The sequence below is a fragment of the Anguilla anguilla genome, chromosome 6 (assembly GCF_013347855.1).
Source record: "Anguilla anguilla isolate fAngAng1 chromosome 6, fAngAng1.pri, whole genome shotgun sequence".
NCBI lineage: Eukaryota > Metazoa > Chordata > Actinopteri > Anguilliformes > Anguillidae > Anguilla > Anguilla anguilla.
Genome location: NC_049206.1, coordinates 27,779,673 through 27,801,196, shown reverse-complemented (window position 1 = coordinate 27,801,196; position 21,524 = coordinate 27,779,673). Strand labels below are relative to the sequence as shown.

At 42.9% G+C, this 21,524-nt stretch overlaps 1 protein-coding gene across 1 annotated transcript in view; it reads right to left on the bottom strand.

Moving 5' to 3' along the window:
- Positions 1-7,769: 7,769 nt before the first annotated feature.
- The window catches only part of LOC118230315 (WD repeat-containing protein 26), a 32,684-nt gene continuing 18,929 nt past the window's right edge, over positions 7,770-21,524 (bottom strand). Inside the window, exons 6-14 of the mRNA XM_035423199.1 lie at positions 19,231-19,387; positions 18,459-18,597; positions 12,082-12,222; positions 11,304-11,423; positions 10,431-10,576; positions 10,188-10,266; positions 9,682-9,811; positions 8,336-8,530; positions 7,770-7,943 (exon numbers count right to left, since the gene is read on the bottom strand). Coding sequence (XP_035279090.1) covers positions 7,918-7,943; positions 8,336-8,530; positions 9,682-9,811; positions 10,188-10,266; positions 10,431-10,576; positions 11,304-11,423; positions 12,082-12,222; positions 18,459-18,597; positions 19,231-19,387 — 1,133 coding nt within the window. The 3' untranslated portion in view covers positions 7,770-7,917. The remainder of the gene's footprint in view (positions 7,944-8,335; positions 8,531-9,681; positions 9,812-10,187; positions 10,267-10,430; positions 10,577-11,303; positions 11,424-12,081; positions 12,223-18,458; positions 18,598-19,230; positions 19,388-21,524) is intronic.

Here is a 21,524-nt window from a genome sequence, read left to right as displayed (position 1 = left end):
GGTAACAATTTTTAGTTTTGGCAGTAATCTGGTAAACCATGAGCCAGTACTGAACTGACAGTGTATAGAAATGCATGGCCAGGCTATACCAAAGCACCAGCAACAATTGCTGGGGACGTGATTTCAAATAAATTATTGCATAATCTTGAAGATGTGCGTCTGTAGAGTAAATGTATACCCCCTTCATTGGGTAACAATTTGTAGTTTTAGGAGTAATCAGGTATGCAAATGAGCCAGTACCGAACTGACAGTGTATAGCAATGCATGGCCGGGCTACACTAAAACACCAGCAGCAACAATTGCTGGTAACATGATTTCAAAGAAATTAATACATAATGTTATAGGTATGCGTCTGTAGAGTAAATGTATACCCCCTTTCATTTGATAACAATTTTTAGTTTTGGCAGTACTCTGGTATGCAAATGAGCCAGTACCGAACTGACAGTGTATAGCAATGCATGGCCGGGCTACAGTAAAACACCAGAAACAATTGCTTGGAATGTGATTTCAAAGATATTATTGCATAATTTAAAAAATATACATACAAAGTAATATTCCAGGCTTAATCTAAACCAGTCAAACAGCAAGCTAGTAATTTAAACCAGTCAAATAGCAAGATAGAAGCTAGTAGCTAGCGATTGTGTACAAATTATACCTGAAATGCTTTTAAATAAAGGTAAGTCTCTATCAAAGCTCAAACCCGTGGTTACTGTAAAGCTATTTTTAGGGACTAATTAACACTATTAACGTTAATTCTGTGCTTGTAGTTTGATAAAACTCACCGGAAGTTTTGACCGGAACTTATATACAGGAAGTCTAATTGTTGTTAGCTTCACGGAGCTGAGCTCTAGCAGATACTAGCCTGATAGGGCTTCGGCTTCACACGAAAAGGCTCTCCCCCTCTCTGACGTCAAACATTGAACCAGCTACGTTGTCATTGCGTCAGAGACAATTTGCGCATTATACAAAAAATATTTAAATGATATGTCAAGGCTTCTGGCTGCATTTAGTAAAAAAAAACAATAAAAAAAAACTTTTTTTTTTTACATATACAAAAATATGCTATAAGCAAAGCTTAGACTAGCCTACTTTTGAAATTACGGTCACGACATCTACACTTCGAAAATGATTGGTTAAACTATCCGCACTTAATTTTTTTAAATGCGCGATGTAACCTACATTACTCGTTACAGTAACCACGTTGTGACAAAATATACAGCAGATAAAATTCCTACTTGCTCTTTCAATATCCCAATAAATAAATAAATAAATAAATGCATAATCCAAACATGCCCATTCAATTCAATTCAATTCACTTAGGGGAAAAGAATGAAACAGAAGAATTGACTTGCAGTTCACGCAGGGGAAGAACTGCCAGAAATTGTAGAATGATGAGGTCAGGCATAATATAATTTGATGATTGTCTGCAAATAAGTAGGGGTTAATGCAGCTAGCACCAGTGTTCAGTTTGATGCGAACCATGCCCAGTAGCTAATGGAGAGAAGCAGAGTTGGGATAAAAAGTCAAGCAACGACAACCGAGATAAACTGGAGAGGCCTGGTGACAAATGCAGCTGCAACCAGCAGAGAGTTAAGTTTTGGGTGCGAGAAATCAAGGATGTGAATTGGAGCTGGTTTAGCAAGTTGTGTTCTTCGTATTTCAGAGATAAGTAGCCTAATCTATGGCTCTGGGCCACTATTGCTTTATTTGTGATGAAAAACAGCTTGGTTTAGAGTATCACACCAAGGTCCTTGGTAGTCTGAGATACAGACACTGTTGTGTTATCAAACAGAGTTTGGCTGGTTAAATACTTAACTTGGCCATATACCTGAAAGGGTTCATATTGTGCCCTGTGCCATGAGGGGGCAAAAGCCGTCAATGCCCTCTCAGATTAATTTTGTGCCCCCTGGTTCATAATTTAATATGACACCTGTAACAGAAGTGGGATGAAGTAGAGGGATTAGTCGCTGGGCGAATAATATTAAAAATCTTAGGAGCTATTTCTGTTCTAATTTACACATGTTGAACAAGCCAGCCAGAGCATGACATTTCCTTTTGAACTTTTCATTTGAATTAAGCGCTTTATCAAATCTCACAATGCCCAGCTGTGTAAATGTTATGATCATTAAACAACTTGAATGTTAGACACCAAAAAATGATAGGTTCAAGGAATCAGGAGTAATTATTTTGTTGTTGTTCAAGTCTGGGTCATCACTCATTATAATCTTGTTATGTAAAAAAAATAACGCAGTGTTTTCCCGCCTGAATTTTGGCTTTTTTCTGCATAAAAAAACACAAAATCCTGCATTCAGGTGACCATTGACTTGTGCAGGTGTGTAAACTATGATTGACCAGGATGTGTTTCACTTTGGTGAATACAAAAAGCCCTCCTTCCATTTTCAAGTGCCCGTTTAATCAACTACAGTTAGTTGCCAAATTTTGGCAAGGTCAGATTTAGTACAGGGTAATTAGCTGTCCAGTGTGAGATATCATTGAGGCAAACTGTATTGTGAGATTAATGATTTAGGGTTTGTTGAACAAATTGAGATCAAATATCCTGGCCCTGTACTGAACACTTGGCTTTATCTGCCAGGATTAGGAAAATGTACATTTGTGGGGCACAAATAACCTGCAAGAGTTGATTTTACAGGATAGTGAATCAAGGCACTAGCACAGAAAAATAATTACCCAGAGAATTTATGTTGAACGAGAAATTCTTCACAACAGTTTAACCCAATCTGGGCATTTCTGGACTAAAATTTACTTTACAATCTTTGGCAGTAACTGGAGAAAGCAACCTTGTATTCACTAGCTCACAGGGAGCAGCTTTCAGAATTACACTGTAGCATTCTGACTAAGGTTCACCATTATAGGAGATTGCATAATTTACATTATGTATTTACATACAAAAGTCAAGCATGGACAGTTATATATTGGTGTTGGGATGTATTGCTTTAATGACACTGCTGTAAATTGTTGCCAACCTGACCAGACACAGAAGAATTGTTGTTCAACCTTAATCAAGCATGTACAGACATACATATAACCGAGTTTCTTTGAATCTCACAGCAAACACATCATTCACAATACAGGTTCAGAACCTTATTCTCCAGCTCCATTGTGGCTCTGCTGGTAAAGACATTCAGCATGGGCCCTATAGTTCCAAGTTTCAGCTTCAGCAGGCAACTATGACTGGGGTCCATAGTAGCAGGATGTCCCAGCAAGAACCTAGGGTTCCTCCCAAGTAAACACCAGCAGCCCTGAGGTGAACATTTGTTGTTAGCAAGACACATGCCTCCCCTCAAACAAGCACAAGGTTTCTCCTGTAGACTGCATTTGAGGTCTCTGATGTAAACTATGACTGGCTCACAGAAAAGTGACTTGGTGTAGTCCATTAGAGGAGTATGTTCTCTCCAGTGGCTGTCCTCTTGGTATGCATGTGTGGGTAGTATAGGAATAAGCCAAGGCACAATATGATTCCAAATATGGGGGAAATTATTCTTCCAATTACCAAAAAAACAAAACAAAACAAAACAAACCAAAGAAAAAACTATTCTGCAGCAAATCTAGTGTTCCCATAAATTTGGAGGCCATTACAGATGTATATGGTTCAAAAGAGAGGGAAGCATAAAGGAGTGGGGACCCTTGTCTTTACGCATCAAAAATGTAATTGTTAACAAGTATAGGGACTGTTATTCCTGTTGAAAATTCCATTTTAAACCAGTCTAAGCTGGTTAAGCTGGGTTTCAGCATTTCCAGCTGGTTTTAGCTGGCTGACTGACCAGCCTGTAGTCAGCTAGTCTTCCTGTTTAGCCACCATCTTACTCTACCAGCTATAGACCAGTGAGAAGTGTCAAAAACACAGTTTCAATGAGATTGAATCCCAGGTGGTCTTAACTGGAATTTCCAGCAGGTATTTGTTACGTTATACTTGAACTGACTGCCATTACCATTCCATACCATCCCTTTTCACTTTTACATGTACTGCAACCGTACTGGTGTTGATGGTCTCCAGAAGAAGTGCAGCAACAGGTCTGAGTTCAGTTGGAGCAAAATTAAATACTGAAGCTGCATGCTTACCATGAACAGACAGCATCATGGTTTTATATCCGCGCTCTCTGAAATGTGATGACTGAATCGCCACAGTAGAGACCAGGACCTATTTTCATGGCATCTCAGGGCAGGAATGCAGATCTAGGATCTATTTAGTATTTTTGCCCTCCAGGATACGGTTAGACTACTACTCTACTCCTACTCTAAGAGACACTACAATTATGGACCCTGATCCAAGATTTCCATGAGGTTAACCTAAGGAAAACCTGAGCCAGGATCCATAATCCTACTCCGAGATGGTTTATGAATACAGGCCCTTCAGTCCACCAACTTGAACCAGGAGGGGCCTCAGTTATATAACGTTAGCTCAGACTTTATGAACTCTCCAAGACAACAGCTTTTTCAAATTATGACTTTGATATTCCCCACAGTACTTGTATCACTGTATCACAAGGGAATCTCCCAGCTATGAAATGGCCTACTACACAGGGAAGGAGAGGGAGGGAAGTTTCCCCACGCCCTGCCAGGTTTCCCCTCCCCCTCGACGGCAGAGTCCGCTCCAGTCCCCACCAGACGCCACATCGGGCCACGGTTTTCTTTAAAACCCTGAATTCTTTATTGAAAATATGCATACATAACACTTCTCCTACACAACATTACAAAACAGTACAATCACTTCTGTAATAAGACATTTAATGCAAACATATCCTGGGAAGCCTGGCTGCTGCAGCGGCCCGTTTTCTCGTCCCCGACGGTCTCACCTGGGGCATCCGCTCTGGCCAGGGATTTACAGCGTATTCACCAAATAATACAAACTTCCAAAAGATGATAAAAATATATTTGTGTGCTGCATACAAATGCAGACCTCTCTCCACCTGAGAGTGTCCACTCCGTTTAGGAATCGGCCTCTGTGGACACTGAAAGAGGGTCAGTCTATAACGCCTGGGGGGGCGGGGGGGTGCTGAAGGTTCAGCCTCTGAACATTGGGGGGGGGGGGGGGGGGGCGTATCACTGTGAGGAAAACTGCCTCAGTGTGTACAGCCACATCGGTCAGTGTACCGAGAGAACATGACGTCGTGTCGCTCTTTAGCACTGGTGGCTTCGCTAACAACTGATGCATAAAAAGCACTATGTTGTCCGTAATTTTGATGACATGGCTCTTCGACCATATTAAAACATAAACATTTTGTGATGTGTACCTTTATATTACACGTGTTAGTAGTAGATACAACATAAATACAAAAAAATATATATAATAAGGAGACCCGTTGGCAGGTTATAGTTTAATATGATAATACAGGGGAAAGGTCAAACAAAACAAGAAAAAAAATGATATAATGTGAACAAAATAAGTAACAAAAATTCCATAAAAACAGACAGAAAAGCAGTCTTTTTAAACATTTAATATCAGTCCATAGCAAATAGTCATAACATACTGAAAAAAAAAAAAAAAAACAGGAGCAAAAGCTTTTATAAGGTACTGCCACCACTGCTGTAGAGAGCTGGATGGAGGTGGGTATGGGGGGACAGAAAAGGGATAAGAACTTTGTAGCTAGAGTCATGGATTTAAGATCACAGCTGCATTCCTTTCCAATTGATTGCCCCCCTCCACAGTCGCAGACTGTCAGCTGGTAACATTGAAACTTCTGCTTTTGCAGAATAAGGTGAGGGTGTATATGTAGAAGCAAGTTCCTACCTGCCATGCTAATGCTGATGAAAGAACAATGTAAACCCCCCCCCCTTCCCCCCCGCCCCCAGAGAGAGACAGTGAGGAGTGAGAGACCCCACAGCTGCCCCCTGACAGTGAGACCACACAGTTACACCCAGCAAACTACAGAGACCCTGCAGCTGGCCCCTGCGACAGTGAGACCTTACGGATGCCCCCAGCAACCGGGTGAGAAAAAAACGACCCTGCCAGTGTCCCTGTGGCCCACAGTGTGAGAATTTGGCTGACCCCCGCATGCAGAATTCTGGGATAACTTGACGGTAAATGGCAAAAGGAAACCAGAAGAGCCCTGTTGTTGAAGAAGTCTACAAAACAGCTACAAAAGTTGTTTCATTTCCCACAGAGGTGAATGAGGGCTTCAAATGACTCAGATTCTGTTAAAATTCTTGCAGTTTAAAATCCTCAAAACAATTAAAGTGAGGCCAAAAAAAAAAAAAAAAAATGGCATGATCACCTACTGGTGAGAACAATGCTGCACAGACACACAGACATACAGACACACACAGACACACTCAATGTGCAAACACTTGCACATGGAATCCACACACGCGCATACACACATCAAATAGATGTACAAACCACATGCACGCGCACGGCACACTTAGACACTACACAAACATACACAATGACTGACAGAGGAATGACAAGTGCTGTGCACAAATATAACCCCACTGTGGCGAATCCGCACCTCAGCTTCAAAAAGCATGTCTTCAAAATGCAACCACAAACCAGTTACCTCAGCTCAAGACCCACTTCCACCAGCCAACCCTGCACCCCCCTCCCCCCAAAAAAAACAAACAAACACACGAACGCACACACACAACCTGCGAATAACGGACCTCCGCCTCTCACCCCTACCCTCCACACCAGAACTGGTGTGACCAATATGACCACCATCAGCCATGCTGCAGAGGAGGGGGCGGGGGGGCTAGGAGTCAAGGGACAGGGAGGGGAGGAGGGAGAAGGGATGGCAGAAGTTTGAGCAACTTTTCGTTAGGAAAAAAGGAAGGAAATGAGCTTTCCTATCTGAGAAAATAATTATTTCTAAAGCACTCCATGGCCACTAACGAAGCCCTCTATCCAACTGTTAAATAATAACAATAATGCTATAATTATTATAAAAAAATCCAAACAAGCAAACTTTGTTTGTGGGGGGGGTTTTGCCACTATTTAACGCAATTGTATATTTATAAGCAAGGAAAAGGAAAGAAAAGAGAGTAACCCCCATCCCCCCCTCCAAAAAAAAAAAAAAAAAAAAAAAGTAAACACACCGTCAGCCCCAATAAACACAGGCGATGTAGAACAAACCCCCGAGTCCAATGGCTGGGCTGCAGGGAAATGATGGAGGTCCGGAGGGGGTTTGTGGGAAGACGTCTCCAGGATGTGATAAAGGATGGCTGCGGACAACAGAGGCGTAGGGGAAAGGATATGAGCGAGTGAGTGTGTGTGTCTGAGTGCGGGTGTATGTGTGTGTCTGTGCATGTCTGTCTGTCTGCCAGCCTGTGTGTGAGCGTGCGTGTGTGTGTGTGTGTGTGTGTGTGTCTGTATGCGGGTGAAAGTGTGTGTCTGTGCGTGTTTTTCTGTCTGTCTGTCTGTCTGTCTGTCTGTCCGCCCCTCTGCCAGCCTGTGTGTGAGCGTCTGTGCGTGTGTGTGTGCATGTGTCTGTCTGTCTGCCAGCTGTGTGTGAATGCGCATGTGTGTGTGTGTGTGTGAGTGAGTGAGTGTGTGTGTGCGTGCGAGTCTGCGCATGCGTATGTGTGTGTCGGTGTGCATGTGTGTCCGTTTTTGGGTACGTGTGCGAGACTGCAGTTTGCAGGAGGAGAGAGGCTGCAGCCTGGAGTCGGGTGTTTCAGGGGCGTCTCGGTGCAGCCACAGTGGGGGGAGCTGGAGACCAGGCAGCAGGTCAGCCCAGGTTAGAGTGGATCAGAGGTGGGTCTCTTTGTTCTTTTTACTTTGTTTCAGTTGAGTCCAGAGATTCGTCTGCATTTCACTGTAACACCGACCGCCACAGCCAACCGCCACAGCCAGGGTAAAAATTGAACTAATTATTTTCCTTTCTTTTTATTTTCGTTCTCTTTTTTATATCTTTTATATTTTGTCGTTTTATTTTAGAGAAGTCTTCCGCTCCAAAATCACCATCAACTATCCATGCTACAGCAGTTTTCTGGGGAGAGACAAGAGAGGATCAGAGACCGAGAGCAGACAGAAATACTTCTCTTTCAAAGGTATCCTCTACTTGCTCTTATGCCCCCCCCCCCATCTAAGCATCCACAGTGAGAAAAAGAGACATGCTAAATATCTGCAAAGAACACCAGCATTAAGGCCTGGAGTGATTTGGCGCTACACCGCAAAAGAAAATCCAAACTTGGTGCTTTATAGCTTCCTTCCCCACACCATAGCATTAGCCTGGTGCTGTTCCGGTAGGCGGAAAACTACCTGCTGCTTCAGAGCCACAAGTGCGGGGTGCAATTCTCCTTATTGGCCCCTGGTGGTTTTGCCTAACATCCACTGACAGGGCAGCCCGTTTCGCTGCACGAGGTTAAGCGGTTAAATTACCGTTGAGCCCCTCCAGATCCTGCGTGTCCAGGAAGGGGGCGGGGCCCCAGACCCTGACGGTGCCGTCGTCCGAGGCGCTGGCCATGAGGCCGGGCAGTGCTGGGTTCCAGCTCACACAGTTGACGGTGCGCGTGTGTCCGGTCAGCTCGGCGATGGGCAGCTCGCTGCGCTTGTGCCAGATGTACACTTTATGATCTGCAGCAGGAAAGGGGTGGAAACATCACTGACACACATCCATGGGTCTAAAAACACCACTGACACACATCCATGGGTCTATAAACACCACTGACACACATCCATGGGTCAAGAAAAACCATTGACACACATCCATGGGTCTAGAAACACCACTGACACACATCCATGGGTCTCTATATGACAAAACACCACTGACACACTTCCATGGGTCTCTGTATGACAAAACACCACTGACACACATCCATGGCTGTAAAAACCCCACTTCCATGAATCTCTATATGACAAAACATCACAGACACACTTCCATGGGTCTCTGTATGACAAAACACCACTGACACACATCCATGGGTATAAAAACCCCACTTCCATGGGTCTCTATATGACAAAACACCACTGACACACTTCCATGGGTCTATATGACAAAACACCACTGACACACTTCCATGGGTCTATATGACAAAACACCACTGACACACTTCCATGGGTCGCTATATGACAAAACACCACTGACACACTTCCATGGGTCTATATGACAAAACACCACTGACACACTTCCATGGGTCGCTATATGACAAAACACCACTGACACACTTCCATGGGTCTATATGACAAAACACCACTGACACACTTCCATGGGTCTATATGACAAAACACCAAAGACACACTTCCGTGGGTCTCCATATGACAAAACACCACAGACACACTTCCATGTGTCTCCATATGACAAAATAGCACTGCCATGTTTGTTAAAAACATTCCTCTCATTCATTCATTCTTTAGGACAGAATGCATGGGGCTTCAGGACAGCTTGAGACAGTGTTAGTTAGGGGGAATGGGCGGGGCTTTAGGACAGCTGTAGTGAGAAACGGTATTAGTTAGGGGGAATGGGCGGGGCTTTAGGACAGCTGTAGTGAGAAACGGTGTTAGGCAGGGGGAATGGGCGGGGCTTTTGGACAGCTGTAGTGAGAAACGGTGTTAGGCAGGGGGAATGGGCGGGGCTTTAGGACAGCTGTAGTGAGAAACGGTGTTAGGCAGGGGGAATGGGCGGGGCTTTTGGACAGCTGTAGTGAGAAACGGTGTTAGGTAGGGGGAATGGGCGGGGCTTTAAGACAGCTGTAGTGAGAAACGGTGAAGCTGGTGGATGCCCTTGCCTTCGCTCCCGCTGGCGATGAAGTCTTCGTTATGGCCACCAAAGCACGAGTGGATGGTGTAGAAGCCCTGGGTGACGCCCTGGTACTTTCTTACCAGCACGCGGTCCTGCAGGTCCCATAGATGCACTCCCTGCAGGCCAGCAGAGGTCAGTACAACCATTTACAAACACTGCCTGATTCCTACCAGCAGGGGTCAGTGGACAGCATGCAGAGAACACCCTCACCCTGAACTCACTTTACAGGCTAAGCATTTGATACTGAGAAAACAAACCAGGATTACAGTGATAAACCCATCCAACTTCCGGGGAAATGCTACACTAATAAACCAATACTGAGTCACTTCAGACAAATCCTGATCTTGTGTAATTTCTCCAATTGTAGGCATCCAAATTCTCTTGAGATGCATCTGATAACTCAGTGCTCACAAGAATATGCAGTAGACTGCAGGACTTTTTAGCAGAAGTCAATCTGGAACTTTGCTTACCATGCATAGAAGCATAGCTTACCTGAGTTGCTACATTTAACAAAGCTAATCTTCCATTCTTTGAAACAGTGAAAGACATTATAGGATGATCCTCTTGCACTCTGCAGAAAACAAACAAAAAAATAACATTCAACCCATTTTAGTTTTTTTTAAGCATGTTTCAGTTTAGGCCTGTGTCAGTCTATTTCAGTTTGTTAGCCGGTTTAAGCATGTTTTAGTCTGTGTAAGTCCATTTCAGTCTGATGGTAGGAACAGGGGTACCTACATGTTTCTGTCGGTAAGGTCCTCAAAGTTGTATCCACGGATACGCTGGTGTGTATCTGACGCCAGCACTGTTCTGCCATCACTCAGGCACCACAGGCACTGAACCCGCACGCCCTCCCAGGAGTCCAGCAGGTTCCCATCCAGATCCTGTGAAACGCACACGTCAGATAGCACACTAGCACGCACTCCTCAGCACTCATGAACATACTCACATCAGCCCTCACACACACTCATCAGCCCTCACACACACAGATCAACGCTCATTACCAGGGCCACCAGTTTATCTCCACCATGTGACCTACGGGGATTTAAACTTGTATTTCAATGGTTATCCTCCAGACATCCCCATAGGCACTTCAACTGCCCAGTCAAGTGACTAATCACCCAACAGAATATCTAATTCTGTCTATAAACAAGCGTGAATCCGCAATAGCTGTGACCGCACACGCACATGCATCCATGTGTGCATGCATCCATGCACACACCCTCACACAAACTCGTGACCTCTTCTTTGGTCCATGACCAACCTTTCCACAAAATCTTGTGCAAATCGGTGAATCCACTCGGAAGTTATGTGCCTTTTTGTGATAGGCCACGCCCATCGCCACGCCCCCTCTTGGTCAATCGGCCTGAAAGTTACTCAGCTCTACCTTCGGTCATGACCAACGTCCTTGCCAAATTTCAGCCTCCTGGGGCGAAAACTGTGCCCTCTGCCTCACACACATAGATCAGCTCCCGCCTATACACATACACACAGTGACTCTTGGTAAACTCTTGGGAAACCGTTTCTTTTTTTTTTCTCAAAGAGACTTCCTGGTTAAACAGAGGATAAATAGGCGCGCTCTAAAAGACGAGCATCTCCTGCAGCACTTACACACTGGTAGAACTGGCCCCTCTGTCCCCCTGTGACGAAACGTTTGGCATCTGGGTTCCAGGCCACACTGGTCAGGCTGTCTTCGTGAGACTGACTCATCTTTGTCCGCAGCTCCCCCGTCTGGCCACCAGGGGGAAACATATATGTTATTGAATGCCATTTCATACCTGTAATTAACCAGTTCATACATTTAACTCTACACATATCAGACAGTGTTCGCTGAAAGGGCATTCCAAAACGTGAAAGGGAAAAAAATGGTGTGCAATGTATAAGAACAACAAAATCTGAATAATATGCTTTTTGCATTACATAAAAAAAAACATATTGACCAGATTTCACAATTCAGCTGTGACCATTATTCAAACTGCATTAGTCAATGTTTGACTTTATAACATGAGTAGTTTATCACAATCATAAACATGAATCACTATGTGAACATGAATAAAATCATTATGTCTTGATGCTGAAGACTGATGCATTTTCACAGAGCGAGGTTAGCATTTTAATTTTAATATTTCATTATTGGCCTTATAGACTCAGTACAAGTTTTATCCCGAGTGCAACAACCTTTTCTCCTCATTTTCACAGGGCAGTATTAATACATATTTAGGTTGACATGCTATTTATCAAACATGTCCAATTTCTAAAGTTGTGGTTTGAAAAAAAAGAAAAAGAAGAGGGGTCTAAAAAGTCCTTTTATCTGGGAAAAAGTTGTTTCCGTTGGCATCGCTACACGGCTCTGGTCTCTAGTGAGTGCGAGGGCGTGCAGGAGCGCTACCTGCACGTTCCACAGCCACAGTTCTGAGCAGTCGTCCGGGCCGCAGGCGATCAGGTAGGTGTCGTCAGGGCTCCAGGCCAGGTACGAGACCCCATAGGCATGGCCTTCCAGAGTCTTTAGCAACTTCAGCTGGTGAGTCTCCTGCCAACATACAAATGACTTGAGAAAAACAGCCAAAAGGACACACAGTTACATGCAAAGGAATTCAGATGGTGACACAAGCCTTTTTATACAGTTTCCCCCATTTGAAAATCTTTCACATCTGACGACTGCCTGATGTCTGCGACCAACAGAAATCACCAAACGCTGGGTATCTTCCCCAATGATGCTCTGCCAGGCCTGTGCGTTTTACTGCATCTATGTACATATATATTTTCTCATTTATTTACTAAAGCCACTAATCTAATGGAGCATACACAAACACATTGAAAATTAACTCAAGATCTTGTCTGTGCCTCCAAGCCCCCTTCTTACTGAGTATTTCTCATTAAAATGTAAGAATGGTATACTAAAAAACATCTGTATGGTCTCACAGGAGTTGTGGGGATCACAAAAATGCAACAGAAAAATTCAAAAACTCAGTTTCGAAAATCCATGTACTGCAGCTGGTGCATAAAATTATGAATGCTATTTATAATACTAGTACTTTCCCTAACAAAATCAGAAAGAGGTGGGCAGTAGACTCTGAGAAAGATATTTCAACCAAGTTTAAAAATATGCAAATAGCACCAGTAGCAGAAAAGTGTCACATTATAGCAAACATTTAAAACTTTATGATAACAAAGTTAGCAAAACACAGTTAATGCCAAAGAATGAAAGTTACTGCAGAGGGCAAACTTTCAAAAAAACTGGGCATTACTTTCAATTTGCAATAAACATTGTTCTATGAAATGCATTTCAGTTTGGTTCTTTTTTTAAGGCACATAACAGCTCTGTACACATTTTCTCATCAAAGTTTACCAAAAAAACAAAACAACTGTCTAATAATGACAAGAGGGACTTGCTGAATGTCAGCAACTGATAAACACCAACAGTGCTAAAGGACATCTTCATTTCTCATTAGAGAAGATAGCCAGCTGCTGGAGTAATGAGCCTGCAAGTGCTCACTTTCACTTTCAAGAACACCGTAGTGGCACAAGCAAATTCACTGGGTGAGTTATACTAAACAATTTCCATTATAACCAGGGAACAAAAACACAATATTAGTCATCCATCCATAATTTCAGTATTTTCTTATGTTGGGTAACAATGTTCTTAGACATCTTTTGCCATTAAACTGGCACAATTATTATTGGTGGCTGATCCGTCACAGCAGAATGAAGATATGAAGCCCTACTGCCGAAGGCTACTGCCGAAGTTGTGAGACCTGCCAACTAACCTCTTTGGTAAGACCTGCACCCGCACCTCTCGTCCCTCTCCCTATTATAGAGACACCTTTAGAGTGGACTGGATTGGACCTGGTTGGACCCCTCCCCAAATCGGCTCACAGTCACCAATACATCCTGGTAATCCTGGGCTATGCGCACCGCTATCCAGAGGTGGGTTCGCTACGAGTGGCCAGTGCAAAAGCCATTACGCGTGAGATGGTAAACCTCATCAGGCAGGTGGACATACCACAGGAAATCCTGACACCCTTCAGGTCGAAGGTAATAGCCGGTGCGTGTCATTTGCCGTGCATTCAACATATCCATGTCTGCATATCATCCCATACTAGAACAATACAGAACTAGAATATAGAAGAGCAGGATGCCAGCCCGCACTGCGGTGAACATGCGACCGTCCCGGATCCCTGAAGAGCGTACAGTAAAGTGCTGGCAGCGGAGGAAATTAAAAGGATGAAGGAACTGGGAGTCATCGAGGAGGCCTGCACAGCTCCTGATCCAGTCCCATTGTCCTCATGCCAAAACATGATGGCTCCCTTAGGTCCTGTAATGACGTCAGACGGCTGAACATGGTATCGGAGTTTGAAGCCTATCCCAAAACCCAGGCAGATGACTGTACAGTTGGTGAGTCACGGTTCATAACCATGCTCGATCTACCCAAAGGATACTGTCAGGTTCCCCTCACCCAGGCTAACAAATAGAAGACTACCATCACCAGTTCCTAGCACCCCACCCATACCAGATGTATTTATCACAAACCAGCCACCAGACTAGCAAGTCAGCACCATGGACTGCAGCAGGTTCACCACACAAGCGGCAGCAAATCAGAGAGCAGCACTCTCCCCAGCGCACCTGAAATCAATAATGAGAGCTCACAGCTGCTGCTGCTTCTGGACAATCAAGGGGATAAAAGCCCTCTGCTCCCACACTTTGGGGTGAAGCATTTCAACAGGTGGGTTTTAATGAGTCTCTTTTTCTCATAGATGCAGATTCTAACTTGCATGCAATTATGCACCTGCTTGGAGTCTGTGACCCAAGGACATCACCAGGTGATGAGCATCTTCTCTGGAGATGCTCAACCAGGCCTGTACTGCAGCTCCTGCTTGTTTCGGGGGCTAGTTGCTTCACGTGTTATCTTCAGCATATGAAACGCATGTTAAATTGGATTCAGACTGGGTGACTGTCTTGGCCAGTTAAGAATTTGCCTGCTTTTGGCTTTGAAAAACTCCTTTGTTAGCTTTAGCAATGTGTTTTGGACCATTGTCTTGCTGTAGGATGAAACGCCATCTGGTTGGTGGCATCTGGTTGAACCTGAATAGATTAGGTGCTGCTTTTCACTTCAGAATTCATTCTGCTGCTGCTATTAGCAGTTATATCATCAATGAAGACACGTGAGCCAGTACCCGTGGCAGCCATAAATGCCCAAATCATAACACCCCCACAGCCATGTTTCACAGATGAGGGGGAGTGCTTTGGATCTTGGGCAATTCCTTCTGGCCTCCACACTTTGCTTTTGCCATCACACTGACAGAAGTGAATCTTGGTCTCATCTGCCTACAAGACCTTCTTCCTGAACTCTGCAGGCTCTTTTAGGTACTCTGTATGGAATTGTAACCTGGTCATCCTGTTTTTGCGGATAACTGGTGGTTTGCATCTTGCAGCGAAGCATCTGTAGTTCTGTTCGTGAACAGAAGTCATTGACACATACATGCCAGCCTCGTCCTGTTTCTTATCTGTTGGGACAGGTGTTTGGGGTTTTTTCTTCATTATGGTGAGAATTATTCAGTCATCAATTGTAGAGGTCTTCCTTAGCCTACCAGGCCCTTTGTGATTACTGAGCTCACTAATGCTCTATTTCTTCTTAATGATGTTATGAACAGTTGATTTTGGTAACCCAAAGGTTTGACCTGTGTCTTTGCCTTTTTTTCTTATTTCTCAGCCTCACAATGATTTCCTTCACTGGCACAGCTCTGGTCCTAATGTTGACAAACGCCAATAACAGACTCCAAAGGCAATCAAAAGCCTAGAATCAAGAGCAGATTCTAGCTCTCTTATAAAAAGCTTATTAAAGCTCTCTTATAGCTGCACTAAGGAAGCAATTGAACACAGCTGACTAATCAGAAACACCTGTGAAGCATTTTTTTTCCAAACATAATGATGCCCTGAAATGAGAGTGTTGTATATAAAAAGTGCTGTAATTTCTACATTGTCAAACCAAAATGTCTATAATAAAAGCTGAGAATCTGCACTTAAACCACAATTGAACTGTCTGGAACAGATCTACAATTGTGGAGTAGAGCCAAGTCAAGAAAAAATATGTCTTTGTCCCCCCCACACACACGAACGCGCGCATGCACTCTTGCTCCAAATAGGGTACTTAAAAAAAGCAAACAACAACTTTTTCCACTTTAAATTAAAATGTATTATATTTCAAAGCACTCCTATTATAGGAGAACCATAATGGAGATGCACATAAATTAAACAGAATTTTCAGAGGATTGCAAGTTCATATTCTTCACAGCTTAAAGGGATAGTTCACATTCTGAGGTTTTTGTTTTATGTCAGTTGTAGAGTATGTTTTTTATTGGCCCAGACAGTTCATGTGCCACAAAACATGGAAGTACACTGCAGTATTTATAGAAGTTTCTGACAACCAACGGGCTTTACAGTGGCAGGTGTGCAGGGAGTTCCATAAGCGCCTGCTGTCAGCTAAATGGCCGGCTACAGACCTCTGTTTGGCTTGCTATTTTTAGACTTTTAGGTTAGTGAATTAATTTAGTAAAAATTATGTCATCACAATAATTTGTCTCCCTGCTGCAAATACCCGGAGCAGGCTACTTTTCTCACCTGGCTGGCTATACACAAATTTGGGGAACACCCTGAGTATACAAAGAAAATAAAAGACAAGTAACTTTGAAGCAGCTAGTACAGTGATGTCATGTTTCCAGAGGCTGTACGTATGTATAATTACTTGATTATTCTTTAAAATATTACCCTTAGTGTTAGTTTCAGTCCTGTATGAATATGGAAGAAATGCTACCGATTCTGGTAATATTTTCTCTTCAGATGGTATTAATCCACCTTTAAATCATATACCACCATCTTTATCTATGTAGATGCAATTTCTTACAGGTAAATAAGGCAATAACTTCATCTTATGAGAAAAAGCAACTTTTATTTAAATTTGGATGAGTACAGGCCCAGTGGGATAAGCAAACCTACAGAAGGGCATTTGATATTGTAAATACCTTAGCAGTGAAATAGGTACTACTAATGCATTTACCTAGCTACATACATCATATTATTACATCATACAACTAATAGATAAAAAAATATAGAACGATATAAAGAATCTAAAGAAAAATGAACAGATACTTTAGCTAAAAATCTTGAATTAAATCTCTGAAGCCTTAAACAAACGACAAACCCGGTAGCTTCAAATTTGCTTGCGCCAGACATACGAGTCACAGGATGCTTAACATTATGCCCGTTACATTACAACCAATAGATGAAGAGCTCAACCACCACAAACATGTCTAATAGACTGTAACTCTAACATCCTTAGTCCATCTTAAAGTCCAGGTTACATATTCCAGTAACATTTTAGGACAACTGGAATGGAATAACAACACAACTAGATTAATATACCCTACTGCAATCAAGCCAGCTGTTATGTTTTACTACCAAAAACTGGAGCTGTTCATGTTACAGGCTACAGAACAGAAAGCGTGGCTGAAGTATATGAAACATGCACAGCAGGCTGCATTGTTTCTGGCTGCACAACTCAAATGAGCTGTTACAGCAAACATTAGAGGGAAGTCCAGTGTTTTTGGCTCAAAAAGACTTCTTTTGCAATGCGCTTAATGTTAGTCGTAAAATACAGTAGTAAATACACATGGCATGTGTCTTGTTTTCCTTGGAGTCACATATTAAAAGTTTGTCCATACACCACTTCTCGTTTCTCCCAAAAACCGTCTGGGGCAGGGACAGCATTATACATGTGTTCCTGTTTAGCTGCCTGATCGTCGTGTTTCGCGCGGTTAGAACGTTATCCATTCATGTGCATGCACCCACCTTGCAAACTCTGCACCATCACAAATGGATCAGCACGTCATACGCTTTCATGCTTTAATAATGAATTGTACAAAATTTAGAAAGCATTGTGTACAGCCTTTCAGACCACTTAACTGTCCAATCGTCTGTTGATGACGTTTTCATCTTGTTTTAATTCATCGATGAAAATACATTTTGTCAAATCTTAGGAGGGTTTTTATTTAGCTTCCCATTTTCATCATAGAAAAAACATCATTGATGACCATTTTTTGGCAAAGCTACCATTAACAGTCATTGCTGCACTTTATCTTCCTTGCCTTGGAAAAAAAATTACAACATGGCATCATAATATGGATATTTTGCCACAGGCGGCGCCATGTTCACATAAGCTATCGATTCTAGTTATAACTCGCTGCAAGATTCATTATGGGGAAATTGTCTTTGGACGCGTAAACTCGTTCAAGCTGATCAATCACAACATTGATAGCTAATGTTCACTAGCTAGCTATGAGAGGCAGTATCCACGTAACGCTTACTAGCTAGTTGACTATTTCAATAGAGTCGAGGCAATAATATTATTTCTTTATTATTTTGGGGGGCAGGCAGGGGTTTTCGTTGGCCTGGCAGCCCACCAGTCCTGTACAATTATAGGGGAAACACTGTGCTGCCCTGATAAACATCTCAGAATCAACTGCAGAGAAATTGCATTAGAAAGTCACGTCCATTCGTAATTCGTAATCCATTACGAATCGTAACCATTATCGTTCTCTGTGGCTTTCTTGAAGGACACATGGCTAAGAAAAGTTTGATAATAGTATAGTAAGCCTTAAGATCTGTTTTGTCGTATGACTTCTAAAACAAAAATGTTGTTTTGGCATACGTTTAGTTAAAATCATTCCAGTACTGCCCATAGAAAAGTGGAACTATGATATGAAAACTTACCGGGTCCACCTGCCATATAATAACCGTGGTATCTTTAGATCCTGTTGCCAGTTTCGTGCCGTCGTTTGAGAATTTGCAGAACCAAACTTCATTGCAGTGCTCTGTTAAGATTTGTTGGGTATAACAGGGGAACTGTTTCCTGTAAGGGGAGATGAAAAAGTACAAGACTGAGCACTGGAGGATAACACTCAAAGCTTGAACATTCAAACAAGTTGACTGCAACATATCATCCACAGAGATCATGTTTGCCAATTTTTGCATTCCTTTTATGAAATGACACACCATTTGTTATTTCTGTGATCCACTGCACAAATCACATCCAACATTTCATATATGACTAGCCAGGAAGAAATACAGTATTTAATCATTATCGGGTCAGGCCATCTCTATCATCGTTACCACCCTTGACTGCACATTACAGAGACAGTAGAGATGCGTGTGAAGGACTGAGAGTGAGTAAGAGAAAGCTCAGAGAGGAAGATGAATAAGATGAGGAAGAAGAAGAGCAAGGCTGTGATTTTTCCCAATGTTTCCTGATTAATTAGTCACACACTTTTTCAGAGCCGAAAGGTCTCTGAGGCCATACTACTATTTGGCTTTATTACTGAACTTCCTGTCCTGTTATCTGCTGTAAAAATTCAGAAGCTCTTGATGCGTGCCCTTCTAGCATAGTCAAGCCTTCTGTCTTTGGCTGAGACATTTATGGTCTGAAAATATGGAAAAACACATCTCTGAAGAGGGGGCAGAGGAATATGGAGATGTGAGGGTGTACCGGCTGCAGACGTGGTCGAGGAGAAGGGACATGGAGTCCAGGCTGCTGTCCAGCTTGGTGTTGTGGTAAAGGCAGCGGTCTCTCTGTAGCTCCATGGCCTGCCGCAGCAGGGTCTGTAACCGGCGGGGGGGCAGCATGACGGAGGGGGGCAGGTACGCTGCAGACACAGAAACCAGCCAATCAGGAGAGACGTTAAACTCCAGTTCTTGATTGACTGAGGCCACTGCAAATCCAATGGCACTCATCACAAACAGTTGGGGTGGGGTAAAATTGGAATCCTTGGCGTCCTGGCAAACCTCCCAACCTGGTTCTCTCGGCCCAGCCTTGTAATAATCCCCAGTTTAACTGGCTATATTATTCCCTCCCTCTCCACCTCAGCTGATATGTGGTGAGCATAATGGTACAGTAAGGTTGTCACGCAATCACGCTACACACTGGTGAGGAATTTTGACTCTCTTCTTGGCATTCAGCAGAAGAGATGGATAATGACTAAGCAGGCCATTTGTCACACAGGCCCTTTAATTGCACACTGTTACACCATGTCCTAGACATCTGAATCAGTTTTATGACTGCTAGCCACTCAGGCTTGAAAACACCCCTTCTAAGCATATTAGTGTATAGGCCAGAACCTGAGACTTTAATGGGCACCATTTTGGGGAGAATGTCTAACAGTAATTTTGTGGACAGTCTAATGTCCCTGGAGTTGATAGACAGCAAGCAGTGCTGCAATGCCATTTCTTTCATCCCTCAATCCCAATAATTGTTTTTGAGACATTTAACAACTTGATACAAAATAGTCAGCATAGAACAAGACACCATCACACTGTATATCGCTGAAAAATTTAGAGCCACAGCTTTCAAACAAAAATTGATTTTGGGATGTGTTGTCCAAATAACCTGTGAGATATTTTTCTGTACTGCAAGATGAAAAGACCTCTATTTACATATTTATCTACACTTAATAGACAGTTCATCCTTGGAGTTTGTGGCATAACCTTACCGTTTATATTCTTTCAAAACTAGCTGAATTTAACCATTGTACATTCTGCACCAAAGAGTTATACACACTGAAAAGTTTCACGAGTTGTTTCACAGGATGCCAGAACTGCAATAGACTCAAAATATCACGGTGTCCATGGGAAACAAAGGTTGTTATAACATCTTTTTCATAAATGAGATTTGACTGTTAGCAACTCACAAATCTCCTGCCAATTGTTAAGACAAACAAACAAAATTGATGAAGTGTGAAGTGTTCCCATTTTCATTTGACTGTTGTCTCGACTTGTTAATTGCACATCTCTGTTGAATACCTGAACATTTACACCGAGCAGTTTGCAAAAGTAAACATTCACTGTAATTAAGCCAGTATGTAACCTCTGGCTTATCCTGTTAATAATATTACAGTGGAACTTCTTAAGTGCAATATTCATATTAATTCCCTTTCCTCATCCTCTGAATTTGATGAATGGCTTTCACAGTTTTTGATGCTGCTCTTATCAGTGCACTTCAGGCCATTTGCCAAGCAAACACATTCTGGTGCTTTACTTTTCCTGGTATACGCCAGTAAACTCAAGCTGCCTTTGAACCTCCATCCAGTTTACTGGTGACTGCTTAGTATCCAGAACTTCTTCCATCCCCTTCAAACAGGACTCTGCGGGTTTGCTTCTAAATATCTTTTCCTGAGAGTCCATTCAAGGTGACACTGACAACTGGTGGCTTTCAATTTCTTTTGGTCAGCACACGGCATCTTAGGTTATTCACTTGCAAAGCATACGCTTTAAGGGCATTCAGAGGGCACGTACATATCTCTATGTGTTTATGAGTGCTGCTGATATTGAATTCCTGAAATAACTTCATGAATGTGTTTTGTACATCTTTGCTGCTCTCCAGATTTAACAAGCACTAGCTTTTACCAGCAAGTGCTGTTACAGAATCACATCCTATGTATGCATGAGTCCCAATGAGAGCTCAGCAGATATCTCTCCACCTCACTGCTCCTTTCCTCCTCTCCCAATCCTGTGCGTGATCTTGTTCCATACTGAAGGAACAAAAAGGTCTTTATACCTTTCGTGGAAATGTAAACACATTATACAAACCACTGCACCTGCTGAAATGACAACTGTTTTATGGCCTTCTTTGGCAGCATAAGCTGCAGCATTTAGCAGACGCCAGCCAGGCCAGCTTCCTTTTATACACACTGGAGTTCAGAGACCACTTGACTGCCCCGGTTTGAGATCTTGAAGAAATTCACCTTTGCTGTCACTAGTAGCACTTCACCCTGCAATGTCTGCTGA